The 14,641-nt window shown below is 40.4% G+C and overlaps 2 protein-coding genes across 5 annotated transcripts in view; one reads left to right on the forward strand and one right to left on the reverse strand.

The window, feature by feature from the left end:
* The window catches only part of CRH (corticotropin releasing hormone), a 188,613-nt gene extending 176,141 nt beyond the window's left edge, over window positions 1-12,472 (reverse strand). For all 4 annotated transcript variants that reach the window (XM_032315720.1, XM_032315719.1, XM_032315717.1 and 1 more), the window contains exons 1-2: window positions 12,338-12,472; window positions 11,151-11,337 (exon numbers count right to left, since the gene is read on the reverse strand). The gene's annotated coding sequence lies outside the window, so the exon portion shown is untranslated. The remainder of the gene's footprint in view (window positions 1-11,150; window positions 11,338-12,337) is intronic.
* RRS1 (ribosome biogenesis regulator 1 homolog) lies at window positions 12,445-14,153 on the forward strand. Its single transcript, XM_032315716.1, has one exon. It carries the CDS (start codon window positions 12,561-12,563, stop codon window positions 13,674-13,676), a length of 1,116 nt encoding a protein of 371 aa, XP_032171607.1. The 5' UTR covers window positions 12,445-12,560; the 3' UTR covers window positions 13,677-14,153.
* The last annotated feature ends 488 nt before the right edge of the window (window positions 14,154-14,641 follow it).

Raw genomic sequence — 14,641 nt, forward strand, 5'->3', positions numbered from 1 at the left:
TTCCAGGACAAAAAAAAAAAACTAAACTAAACTAAACTAAAAGAATTTGTAAACACCAAACCAGCCCTACAGGAAATACTGAAAAGGGGTCCTCTAAACAAAGACAGCCTAAAAGTAACAAACCAGAATGGAACAGAGACAATATCCAGTAACAGTCACCTTACAGGCAATACAATGGCACTAAATTCATATCTTTCAGTAGTTACCCTGAATGTAAATGGGCTAAATCCCCCAATCAAAAGACACAGGGTATCAGAATGGATAAAAAAACAAGACCCATCGATATGCTGTCTGCAAGAAATTCATCATAGACCCAAAGACACCTCCAGATTTAAAGTGAGGGAGTGGAAAACAACTTACTATACTAATAGACATCAAAAGAAAGCTGGGGTGGCAATCCTTTTATCAGGTAAATTAGATTTTCTAAATTATTTTTATTAACATATAATGTATTATTTGCCCCAGGGGTACAGGTCTGTTAATCATCAGGCTTACATATTTCACAGCATTCACCATAGCACATAACCTCCCCAGTGTCCATTACCCAGCCACCCTATGCCTCCCCCTCACCCCACAGCAATCCTCAGTTTATTTTGTGAGATTAAGAGTCTTTTATGGTTTGTCTCCCTCCTGACCCCATGACAAATTAGATTTTAAGCCAAAGACTATAATGAGATGAGGAAGGACACTATATCATACTTAAATGGTCTGTCCAACAAGATCTAACAATTTTTCTTAAGATCAACAATTTTAGATATGATATACCCCTAACATGGGAGCAGCCAATTATATAAACAAATAAATAACAAAATCGAAGAAACACATCAACAATAACAGAATAACAGTAGGGGACTTTAACACCCCCCTCAATGAAATGGACAGATCATCTAAGCAAAAGATCAACAAGGAAATAAAGACTTTAAATGACACACTGGACCAGATGGACATCACAGGTATATTTAGAATATTTCATCCCAAAGCAACAGAATACACATTCTTCTCTAGTGCACATGGAACATTCTCCAGAATAGATCACATCCTGGGTCACAAACCAGGTCTCAATTAGTACCAAAAGATTGGGATCATTCCCTGCATATTTTCAGACCACAATGCTCTGAAACTAGAACTCAATCACATGAAGAAAGTTGGAAAAAACTCAAATGCATGGAGGCTAAAGAGCATCCTACTAAAGAATGAATGGGTCAACAAGGAAATTAAAGAAGAATTAAAAAGAATATATGGAAACAAATGAAAATTTAAACACAACTGTTCAAACTCTTTGGACACAGCTAAAGCGGTCCTGAGAGGAAAGTATATAGCAATATAAGCCTTTCTCAAGAAATAAAAAAGGTCTCAAATACACAACCTAACCCTACACCTAAAGGAGGTAGAGAAAGAACAGCAAAGAAAGCCTAAACCCAGCAGAAGAAGAGAAATAATAAAGATCAGAGCAGAAATCAATGAAATAGAAACCAAAAGAACAGTAGAATAAATCAATGGAACTAGGAGCTGCTTCTTAAAAGAATTAATAAGATTTATAAACCCCTGGCCAGACTTATCAAAAAGAAAAGAGAAAGGACCCAAATAAATAAAATCATGAATGAAAGAAGAGAGATCACAACCAACACCAAAGAAATACAAACAATTATAAAAACATACTATGAGCAACTATACTCCAGCAAATTTGACAATCTGAAAGAAATGGATGCATTCCTAGAGACATATAAACTACCAAAACTGAACCAGGAAGAAATAGAAAACCTGAACCAGGAAGAAATAGTAAGGAGATTAAAACAGTAATAAAAATCTCCCAACAAAGGACCAGGGCCAGGCGGCTTCCCAGGGGAATTCTACCAAACTTTTAAAGAAGAATTAATACCTATTCTCCTGAAACTGTTCCAAAAAATAGAAATGGAAGGAAAAATCCCAAATTCATTTTATGAAGCCAGCATTACCTGATCCCAAAACCAGGCAAAGACCTCATCAAAAAGAAGAATTATAGACCAATAGCCTTGATGAACATGGATGCAAAAATTCTCACCAAAATACTAGCCAATAGGACCCAATGGTACATTAAAAGGATTATTCGCCATGGCCAAGTGGGATTTATTCCTGGGCTGCAAGGTTGGTTCAACATCCACAAATCAATCAGTGTGATATAATACATTAACAAAAGAAAGAACAAGAACCATATGATACTCTCAGTAGATGGTGAAAAAGCATCCTTTCTTCATCAAAACTCTTTAGAGTGTAGGGATAGAGGGTACATTCCTCAATATCATCAAAGCCACCTATGAAAGACCCACAGTGAATATCATTGTCAATGGGGAGAAACTGAGAGCTTTTCCCCTAAGTTCAGGAACACGGCAGGGATGTCCACTATCACCACTGCTATTCAGCATAGTAATAGAAGTCCTAGCCTCGGCAATCAGACAACAAAAAGAAATTAAAGGCATCTGAATCAGCAAAGAAGTCAAACTCTCACTCTTTGCAGATAATATGATACTTTATGTGGAAAAACCCAAGACTCCACTCCAAAACTGCTAGAACTTATACAGGAATTCAGTAAAATGTAAGGAAATAAAATCGATGCACAGAAATCAGTTGTATTTCTATATACCATCAGCAAGACAGAAGAAAAAGAAGGAGTCGATCCCATTTACAATTGCAACCAACACCATAAGATACCTAGGAATAAACCTTACCAAAGAGACAAAGAATCTGTACTCAGAAAACAATGAAGTACTTGTGAAATTGATTGAGCAAGACACAAATAAATAGAAAAACATCCAATGCTCATGGATTGGAAGAACAGATATTGTGAAAATGTCTATGCTACCTAAAGCAATCTATACATTTAGCATAATCCCTATCAAAATGCCAACAATTTTTTTTAAAAGAAATCGAACAAATAATCCTAAAATTTATATGGAACCAGAAAAGACCCCAAATAGCCAGAGGAATGTTGAAAAAGAAAGCCAAAGTTGGTGGCATCACAATTCCAGACTTCAAGCTCTATTACAAAGCTATAATCATGAAGATAGTATGGTACTGACAAAAAACAGACACATAAATCAATGGAAGAGAATAGAGAGCCCAAAAATGGACCCTCAACTCTATGGTCAACTAATCTTTGATAAGGCAGGAAAGGATGTCCAATGGAAAAAAGACAGTCTCTTCAACAAATGGTGTTGGGAAAACTGGATAGCCACATGCAAAAGAATGGAACTGGACCATTTTCTTACACCACACAAAAAAATACACTCCAAATGGATGAAAGACCTCAATGTGACAGGAATCCATCAAAATCCTTGAGGAGAACACAGGTAGCAACCTCTTTGACCTCAGTCACAGCAACTTCTTCCTAGAAATATCACCAAAGGCAAGGGGAACAAGGGCAAAAATGAACTACTGAGACTTCATCAAAATACAAAGCTTTTGCACAGCAAAGTAAATAGTCAACAAAACCAAAAGACAACTGAAAGAATGGGAGAAGATATTCCCAAATGACATATCAGATAAAGGGCTAGTATCCAAAATTTATAAAGAACTTATCAAACTCAACACCCAATGAATAAATAATCCAATGAAGGAATGGGCAGAAGACATGAAGAGACATTTCTGTAAAGAAGACATCCAGATGGCCAACAGACACATGAAAAAGTGCTCACTATCACTCAGCATCAGGGAAATACAAATCAAAACCACAGTGAGATACCACCCCACACCAGTCAGAATGGCTAAAATTAACAAGTCCAGAAACGACAGGTGTTGGCAAGGATGTGGAGAAAGGGGAACCCTCCTACACTGTTGGTGGGAATGCAAGCTGGTGCAGCCACTCTGGAAAACAGGATGGAGATTCCTCAAAAAGTTGAAAACAGAGCTACCCTATGACCCAGAAATCACGCTACTGGGTATTTATCCTAAAGATACAAATGTAGTGATCTGAAGGGGCATGTGCACCCCAATGTTTATAGCAGCAATGTCCACAATAGCCAAACTATGGAAAGAACCTGTATATCCATCAACAGATGAATGGATAAAGAAGATGTGGTATGTATATATACAACGGAATACTATGCAGCCATCAAAAGAAATTAAATCTTCCCATTTGCAACAACGTTGATGGACCTAAAGGGTATTATGTTGAGCCAAATAAGTCAATCAGAGAAAGACAATTATCATATGATCTCTCTGATACGAGGAATTTGAGAGGCAGGGGGCAGGGAGTTTTGGTGGGTAGGGAAGGATAAAATGAAACAAGATGAAACCAGGGAGGGAGACAAACCATAAGAGACTCTTAATCTCATGAAACAAACTGAGGGGTGATGGGGGGTGACGCAGAGGGACAGGGTGGCTGGGTGATGGACACTGGGGAGGGTATGTGCTACGGTGAGTGCTGTGAATTGTGTAAGCCTGACGATTCACAGACCTGTACCCTTAGGGCAAAGAATACATTATATGTTAATAAAAACAAACAAACAAACAAACAAAAAACACTTCTCCATCAGAAATATGGACACAAGAGGGTATAAGCTCCCTGAAGGCAGCTTCCAGTAGCCTTATGCTCTGTACCCCCCTGAATTCAGGATAGTGCCTGGCCCAAAGCCCCCTTAACAACAACAACAACAATAATAACAATAACAACAACAACAACAACAAAAACAAAAGAACAGGCAAATTTCTAGAAATATATATCCTACTACAACTGTTTTGAGAAGTCAAATGGCTTCATCTTTTCAAATGGAATCAGAACCTTAAAATCTCTTCACCAAGGTAATAACAAACCCTAGATAATTTTATAGGTGAATTCTACCACATTTTCAAATAATCAGATGTTCCAATCTTATTGAAATTCCACCCGTGACTAGAAAAAGGAATACTCCCCAATTTAGCCAGTGAAGTTACTATATAATGTTGATATCCAAACAAGACAAAGATAGTACAAAGAAAAATTGCAGACCCACCTCACCCATGAACATAGATGTAGAAATGTAAACAAAACATTAGCAAACCAAAATTAGCAGTATAAAAAAAGATAATACTGGGGGGCGCCCAGGTGGCTCAGTGGATTAAGCCGCTGCCTTCCGCTCAGGTCATGATCTCAGTGTCCTGGGATCGAGCCCCACATCGGGCTCTTTGCTCAGCGGGGAGCCGCCTTCTCTCTCTCTCTCTCTCTGCCTGCCTCTCTGCCTACTTGTGATCTCTCTCTCTGTCAAATAAATAAATAAAATCTTTAAAAAAAAAAAAAGATAATACATCATGATCAGACTGGGTTTATACAGAATGCAAAACCTATGAAATATATAATTTACCACATTAACAGATTATAAGAGAAAAAAACTATATGATAATTACTGGGATTAGACTAAAAAGGTTCATATCCTGGTTTACCATTTACTAACTGCAAGACCTTGGGTAAGCTACTTAATGCTGATGATTATCAATTTTCTCATCAATAAAATGAAGGAACCATCAATATCTACCTCTGAGTCCTATTTTGAGAATTTGTAAAGATGATCTGTGTCGATTGCACTGTATCTGCTCTGTAAACACCGGCTACATGTCTTTATTTCTCTTGGTACCGTCTACAAGAACATCCACCTGTCTTCCTCCTCCCCTCTATTCAAACCAGACCCAGGCTCAAAGGCCAACTCCAGTTCCTCTTCTTTCAAAAAGCCTTTACCATTACTCCCTTTAGCCTTCATTTATCTAGCTCTTCTACACAGGACAATAGTTCTTAAACTTCTGAAGGAGGGGTAGAGAGTCACAGATGTCTTAGAGAATCTAATGGAGGATAAAAAGGATCTATTCACAAAACTGCACATGCACACACATTTGCCTAAAACATAAGGGGATTCCTGTCCCTCTGAAGCCGATTAATAGAACCGCAATTAAGAACTACTGTCTTGGGGCACCTGGATGGCTCAGTGGGTTAAAGCCTCAGCCTTCGGCTCAGGTCATGATCCCAGGGTCCTAGGACTAAGCCCCGCATCGGGCTCTCTGCTCAGTGGGGAGACTGCTTCCTCCTCTCTCTCTCTGCCTGCCACTCTGCCTACTTGTGATCTGTCAAATAAATAAATAAAAATCTTAAAAAAGGGCGCCTGGGTGGCTCAGTGGGTTAAGCCGCTGCCTTCGGCTCAGGTCATGATCTCAGGGTCCTGGGATCGAGTCCCGCATCGGGCTCTCTGCTCAGCAGGGAGCCTGCTTCCTCCTCTCTCTCTCTGCCTGCCTCTCTGCCTGCTTGTGATCTCTCTCTGTCAAATAAATAAATAAATAAATCTTTAAAAAAAAAAAAATCTTAAAAAAAAAAAAGAACTACTGTCTTGGGGACACTTGGGTCCTTGGGTACACAGTGGGTTAAGCATCTGCCTTTTAGGCCCTGATCGCAGGTTCCAGGGATAGAGTCCCAAGTCAGGGTCCTTGCTCAGCAGGGAGCCTGCTTCACCCTCTGCCTGCCATTCTTCCTGCTTGTGCTCATTCACATGCTCTCTCTTGCTCTCTGACAAATAAATAAAACCTTTGAGGGAAAAAAGGAAAAGGAAAAGGAACCTCAGTCTTCAAGTGTATGCTTCACCATCACCCACTCTTTCTACATGAGACCATCTTAACAAAAAGCACAAGATGCTGCATGGAGCTAGAAGCAGCAGAGAGATGCTAGTGAAGCTCAATTCACAGATAAGGAAACAGAACACAAAAAGGTGACGTGACTTACCAAAGCCATCCACAAGTACAGAGTAGCAGAGATGGAGCCAGAACCTGTCTCCTGACTCTCTCAAAGTTTCTCTGCAAAAGTGTGTTTGAATAATTTATCTCCAACTCACAGAACTCTAAAACTGAGAAATAATGTTAGCTCCTTTTTGAGATGGAGCAATGATCCCTTGGGGAATCCATCCCCAGGTAATCGGGTATTCAGGTAATCAGAAATTACTAAGACTTATTCTCAGAATGATAGTTACTAAACATACTAGCAACATAATTATGTCTTATTCTACTTTACCTTTCTTGTATTGAAAAGTTCTCACTAGCTTTATCTGAAGCAACACCAAACCAGGAAACTCAAAACTGCCCCAATTTTATTATGTGAGGGGAGTTTACTTTGAAGCTTTTTAAAAAAACTCTTCTACAACTGTAACAATCAAAGAACATCATAAGCCCTAGATCTTGGGCCCAGATAGACACAAATAAAGCCAATCCATGATCTTTCATTTTCATAAATAAATCTTCTATCTTCTTTCCTAGGAGACATTTTTCCAGAACAGGTAACAAATAGTAAAATGTATTATACCTTGCTCTACCTACCTTTCAATTCTCAAAGAAGTTTAATGGTAAGAGGAAAAAAACAGAAAGAAAAAAAAGAAAGAAAAGCATCATGAGTAACTTACAGAACACAATAATCCACCTCCACATTATTAAACACTGATTAGCACTTGTGTAGTCAGTCTCCCTATGCACGCAAGGAGCTGTTTCACTCTGTGGAGTCATACAACCAACCTGGAAATGAGACAATGACTCAGGAAGAGGGGGAGGTTTGTAAAATGGGATATATTGGAAATTATAGGAAAAACAATATTGGAGCATCTGAAGAGCACAGGTTTTTAACAAACGTATCTTAGAGATGAATGGTAAAGGCCACCTATTCAAAACCTTTAATTTTCCAGGTGAGTAAACTGAAGCCTGAAGCCTGAAACCTAAAAGGCCTCACCTCTAAAATCCATAGGCTTTCCAGAGAAGGGAACCTGGGACCCACAATAAGAAGTCAGCTTGCCCAGCTGAAAATTCATACTATCTTGGATAATTAGACAAGTACTATAAATACTGGAAAATTCCAGGAACATTATTTATATGTTCTAAATTCTAAATAATAAGTCTGTCTTAGGCTTTGGGGAAAAGTATACCACAGGCACTGGATCTTCTGCATTACCAAGTGGCTCACAGGGTCCTAGATGAGGCTGTAGTGCACTTCTGGATGCTGTCAAGGACAGTGTCACACTACTTGCCACAAAATAAGTCTTTTTTTTCCTTTGCTGTCTTTCTTTAACAAGGAAAAACACCTAGAAAAATTGTAGGCTACAGCATTTTCCCTATATGTGGTTATATTTTCAGTGTTTATATTCATTGTTTTTATTTTTCATAGATCATAGTCTAAAAACAATGGGGTTAACAATGTTCAGAAATAATTCTAAGAGGGACCAAGAGGGACCCAAAAGGGGTTCAGTCAGTTAAGCATCTGGGATCCAGCCCCACATCAAGCCCCATATCAGGCTCCTCTCCTGCTTTTCTCCTTCTCCCTCTGCCTGCTGTTCCCCCTGCTGTTCCCCCTGCTTGTGCTCTCTCTCCCTTTCTTTTTCAAATAAATCAATAAAATCCTAAAAAAAAAAAAAGTAAGGACCAAGAATTAATGTTTATTTGGCATAACAATAACTTCATTATGTACTCTTGATATTGCTTATGTGGGAAATTAAGCAGAAAAATTTTATTGGCAGATTAATACATGTTCATACATGGGTTATAATTGCAAAGACAAATTGAAATCTGCATGACAATGAAGTTATTTTCCTTAGGGGAAAGGAACTGAGGACTCAACTGCCTAATCTGGAGTAAATCTCTCTAAAGTTTTATGAAAACTGTTCAGACTCTATTAATTAAGAAAAACACAAAAAGATTTCTTGCTCATTGCAATTTTACTTTCCTAAGTTAAAATATAATTTAAAAATATTTTTAAAAATAAATAGAACTAAATTCTGTTGTTAGATTCTTTGAGTACAAATATCCCTAAAGTTCTGGAACTTCGGTTTTCTCTTTTAAATCAATCTTTCATTCTTACGTCACACTTCTTATACAGGTAAAGCCTAGAGCCAAACACAAATCTTATTCCCTTGGGATTTAGTGAAGTCTTATGAAGGAAAACCATCAGCCAGTGGTGCTTACATATCTTATAGGTAGTCATAAGATTTTGGAAAATGATGCTTTCTTGGCAAACTGTGTTTGCTAATTTCTGAAAAACAGAAACTGTTATATATTTCATAGACAGCAAATCAACTTAATTCTAAAATGCTACCATCATTCTTATTATCCTCAAATCCAAAGTTCCCACTAGACAAATGTACAATGTTTAATTATTATTCTATCTGCTTTTATACTATCTATACAAAATCTTGATGCTGTATCTTCTCTTCATTTGTAAAACAAAACAATGGATTTTTATATAGGTTTCTGACTAAAACCACAGCATATGAATACACAGATTTTTGTCTATGATTGAGAAATTTTCAAAATTAAATTTTCCCTTCAAGTACTTCCAAATTAAAATTATAAATCAGTAAAAATTAACCATGTGGAAAAAATGTAAGCATTTGAAGGGCCCCTTTCTGCTATTTTATCAAATTACTGGCACATTGAACTTCCTAGACAAAAATACTCAAAATAACCACGTTCACAGCAGGATTAAAGATTGAATCATCCCTAACAATTTCCGCTACAAAAAGAGGCAACTGAGAATCATTTAGAAAGTAAATCTAAGTTAATGCATCATCAAAAAAATAAAAAATAAATGCTTACAAAAATGTTTTGCTGAACAAAGTAGTTATGTTTTGGGGGAACATAAAAGTACATAAAAGTACATGTAATGTCGTCTTACATATACTGACTTTAGAGTATTGTGAAAGAGCCCACCAAGTGGTTGGAGATTTCAGTCTGGACCTCTGAAAAGGAAAGGAATAAATATGTACCTCTAAGAGGCAACTACACAAAAGTGGCAGCTGATAACAATGAGCGTGGATGAAATGGCATAGAACTGGGTATAAAGACAAAAGCAGAGTCTCATGACCAAACTTGGGATCTAACTGCCTTATGGGACAAAAGAAGGTAGGGAAACCAACAAAGAGAAAAGACAAAGGGAAAAAAAAAAAAAAAAAAAGAAGATGTACAATCATTTCCTGTACTGTTAAAATATATTCACATATATTTGCATATTTTGGTAGGCTTCCTTTTTCTTGACACTCCAAATCCTGCCTCACATAAGGATAATACAAATGCAAGCTGGAGACCACCACTCACCTACTTCCCTAAGAGTTTTTTTAAGCCACAAATCCCAATCTTACTAATCTCATTCACCTTGAATCTAACAGCCAATATTAATCCTTTTTTGAATTTAGAAAAGTCTATTTAATAGGTTTACTAGTTCAAACAGCTATGTATTGAATACCAACTATATATCCAGAATTATCATAGACAAAGTAGAAGTAAATTCAGTCTTCCATCATAAGGAAATTAAAATTGACTTGGACTGTAAAAAACTATTCAGCCAGCATTAAACAATTAGAGTTCAATTAAGAACTGACATATGATTCAAACCAAATATCATTTCACACAGTGAGGATTCATTGTTTACCGTTTAACACCTGTTGACATTTACTTCTTTTTCCCCCTAACTCTGAAGACTGAAAGAGAAGCGAAAACCTACAAATGCGTCCTTCCTGTCAAAAGCCCAATCATGCCATATTGTAAATTTCTCTTAACCTTTCCTTCTTCCTTACTGTTCCACACAGTCTCAATAATCTTTGTTTCTAATGTTTGGAATATGTCAATCATTCAAATGTTGCTGAATGAATGAGATGTTAAGCCAAGCCCAGAATAACCATGTCAATGTCTGGAACACTCCCAAATCACAAAAACTTTTAGTGGTCAAGGCGAGGTTCAAGACAGTTACCTAATACGGCCTTTGACTTAGCCTTGACCCTACAATATGAGTGGTATTAAAGATTTGGTGCTGAGTACACAGAGAGAAAACCCCTGCAAATCCTAAAATGTTTTTTGTTTGTTTATGCAGCTCTAATCATAACTGCCACCTAAAATGCTTTTAGAAAAGAGGACAAAAGAAGATTGTAGTAGACTGTCTGATGCATAAAATGTGCTCACTAAATGTGTGATAAGCAAATGAACAAAGGGAAGCTGAGGAAAGATAGTGAGCTCCAGAAACCAAACTCAGGGGGCGGGTACAGTAGATGGGACTGTGCCTAACGCCCTTGCTAGCTGAAACTCGACAGAATCTATTTCCTAATGGCTATTATGTCCATTTCCATGGGTAATTTTCCAGCATAACCCCCTCTTCACTATTCCCAACTTCCCATTAAAAAACAAAACCAAACCTGTAAGCCACACAATCAGCCATGTGTCTTCCAAACTTGACATACATGCTCATCGCCCAGAGATCTTGTTCAAGTGAAGGTTCTGAATCATGACATCTGTGTTGAGGCCAGAGACTCTGCAATTCTAACTTCTCAGGTGATGCTATGCTGCTGGTCAACAGACCACACGCTTTTGTGTATAAAGGGCCTGAAAGACATTGCAGAGAATATGCCTGTCATCTTAAAGCAGAGTTAAGATCATTCCTGCTCCCACATTTCCTTGTTGTATAACCCTAGACCCTTAGACAAGCCTCCTTTTGTGGAATATGGTGATTAACAACTGCTAACACTTACTGTTTGCTGTATACTAGGAAACAATATTTCATACTTTCAACTTACGGAATGGACTTAGGTTAAACAATCTGTCCAAAGTAGACTACTGTACTACATCTACTGTAAACCTAGATGTGATTCTTGGTAGTTTGATGCAAGAACCTGGTGCATAATCACTGTATAAGACTGGGTCTTTAGCTTACTCCCAAGGTGATTAGAAAGGTAAATAATTGGTATTTAGCTGGTATTTAGCTAACATTTGTTGGGTGCTCATGTGTCGCAGACCAAGCTCCCTCAGAGGCATATTAACTCATTTAATCCTTACAACAGCCCTAAGAGGTAGGTACTATTACCACCCCATCTTACTAGTTTTAAAATAGGCCAAATACCCGAAGGTCCAAGAGCAGTCAGGACTGGAACTCAGGCAGTTTCACTGCAAAGCCCAGCTATCTTTTGCCACAAGCCTGGAGAGGATGTGATCCCGGGGCTCTGGGCTACCAGACCTCGGCTCGGCGGGATGGACGCACCCCCGTGGCCACTTAGAGCAGTTTAAGTTCGCTCGCAAAGCAAAAAAACCTTCCACAACTAGCTTTATATGCATCTGTGGGAAATGTCTTTCTTGGTCGACACCCAGGACCCCCATGAAAGGGTTCAGACTCTGGTAAAAATAAAATTTACGTAGTCCCAGAAAGCTGAGAAGCGAAACATCTAGTGAACTGATTTACCCTGAAATTGGTAACACTCGCTCCTGAACCCCCTCAAATCGCGACACCCCAAACTTGCACCACCCCTTTCCGCCGCCACATCCTGGGAGAGACAGTCCCAATTGGGCCGTGGAATTTGCAGTCTAGGCTCCTTGCACCAGCACCGCCTACCTCCGGGCTCACGTCAAAGGGCCTCCGGTCCTCCCATCTGCTCTCCAACACCGCCCTCTGCCGGCCTTTTCTCGGGTTGCCGGGACAGCGAACCTGTTCCGGCTGCTCCGGAAGTGAAGCTTTCTCTTCCGGAACTAGCTTCTGGGCGACTGCACGTGGTGGCGCTGCCGGGGCTTGAGCCGGCGTTGGCAGAGTAGTGGTTTGAACTCTCTCCCCGGAGCGAATGAGCCTAGGAGGAGCCATGGAGGGCCAGAGCGTGGAGGAACTGCTGGCAAAGGCGGAGCGGGACGAGGCAGAGAAGTTGCAGCGCATCACAGTGCACAAGGAGCTAGAGCTGGAGTTCGACCTGGGTAACCTGCTGGCATCAGACCGGAACCCCCCGACGGGACTGCGGCGCGCGGGAGCAACGCCGGAGGCTGAGCTGCAGGCCCTGGCGCGGGACAACACGCAGCTGCTCATCAACCAGCTATGGCAGCTGCCCACGGAGCGCGTGGAGGAGGCGCTGGTGGCGCGGCTGCCGGAGCCTACCACTCGCCTGCCGCGCGAGAAACCGGTGCCCCGGCCGCGGCCGCTTACACGCTGGCAGCAGTTCGCGCGCCTCAAGGGCATCCGTCCCAAGAAGAAGACCAATCTGGTGTGGGACGAGGTGAGTGGCCAGTGGCGACGCCGCTGGGGCTATCAGCGCGCCCGTGATGACACCAAGGAATGGTTGATCGAGGTGCCCGGGGGTGCCGACCCGCTAGAGGACCAGTTCGCCAAGCGGATCCAGGCTAAGAAGGAACGGGTGGCCAAGAATGAGTTGAACCGCCTGCGTAACCTGGCTCGCGCGCACAAGATGCAGGTACCTAGCGCGGCTGGCATGCACCCTACGGGACACCAGAGTAAGGAGGAATTAGGCCGCGCCATGCAGGTAGCCAAGGTGTCCACCGCCTCTGTGGGGCGTTTCCAGGAGCGCTTGCCCAAAGAGAAGAACCCCCGGGGCTCGGGCAAGAAGAGGAAGTTTCAGCCCCTTTTCGGGGACTTTGCAGCCGAGAAGAAGAGCCAGTTGGAGCTGCTTAGAGTGATGAACAGCAAAAAGCCTCAGCTGGACGTGACAAGGGCCACCAATAAACAGATGAGGGAGGAGGACCAGGAGGAGGCTGCCAAGAGAAGGAAAATGAGCCAGAAGAGCAAGAGAAAGGGGGGCCGGCAGGGTCCTGGGGGCAAAAGGAAAGGTGCCCCGCCCAGCCAGGGAGGGAAGAGGAACCGGGCCTTGGGAGGCAGGATGAATTCTGGGCCGCCTCCCTTGGGCAGCAAGAGGAAAGGAGGACAACACCAAGGAGGAAAGAGAAGGAAATAATTTTCACCCTCGGACCCATCTGTAAACCCTAGAGCTATACTAAATGTTAAGGTCTAGTTACTAGGTGGGTGAGGTTGGTGGGGCAGGAGGGTTGTTGAAGAAGGTGGCCGCTGCCTTCACTGAGGTTTAAGGAATAGACTGCCTTCCTTGCCAGATAGTATGTAAATGTTGGACTCTACAGATTGTTTTCCCACAACCAGGAATTTGGCTGGAGATTAAAAGATGTATGTGAGGACACAAGAATCCAGGAAAAGTTGGTGGAGACTGGGAACCAGTTGTATATTTAAACAGACATCTTTTTTTCTTTTTAACTTTGGACCTGTTGTGGGGGAGAGTTGGTCATCTTTCAGACTTACAATTGATTTCTGCATTATTTTTATAACAAGGGAATGTGTCCGATGGGAACAAAGATTATTTTCAAAACTGGACTTAAAAATAATTCTTATGAAGGTTTTTTAATAAAACTGTGTCTTTCTAGTGTGACTTTGGACATTTAGGCCATTGCTAGAAATTCTAAGAAAAGCCAGGGGATACAGGGTTTCAGATTATTTTTATTTACTTTCTAAAAAACATAAAGCAGGTAATTTATGATTTCAGTGACACCAAAAGAAGTATGGGTTTTTCTAATAAGTATCAGATACAATATAGAAAGTGTAGTACAACTGGTGTCTCTTTGAAAAAAGATTCGGTGCTTTTAATACTGTAAAAACATTGATTGGCTGTAAATTATAAATTTGGGTTTCACTAAATAATGGTAATTATCCTCATTAATCCAGAAAATACTTAAATCCTTTTCAGCATTTATGTCCCCAATTTTTTTCAAAACTTCAGGTAGAGTCTGTTTTGAGAAGAGAGAAACCCACCAAATCTTTACTGTAACAGTTATCTTTGATTCATTTGTCAAACTGCCCTTAACTGGTTTGATTAGGTCAAATGTTCATAGCTTTTATGGATCTCTTTCCCTA

Source organism: Mustela erminea, chromosome 16 (assembly GCF_009829155.1).
Source record: "Mustela erminea isolate mMusErm1 chromosome 16, mMusErm1.Pri, whole genome shotgun sequence".
NCBI lineage: Eukaryota > Metazoa > Chordata > Mammalia > Carnivora > Mustelidae > Mustela > Mustela erminea.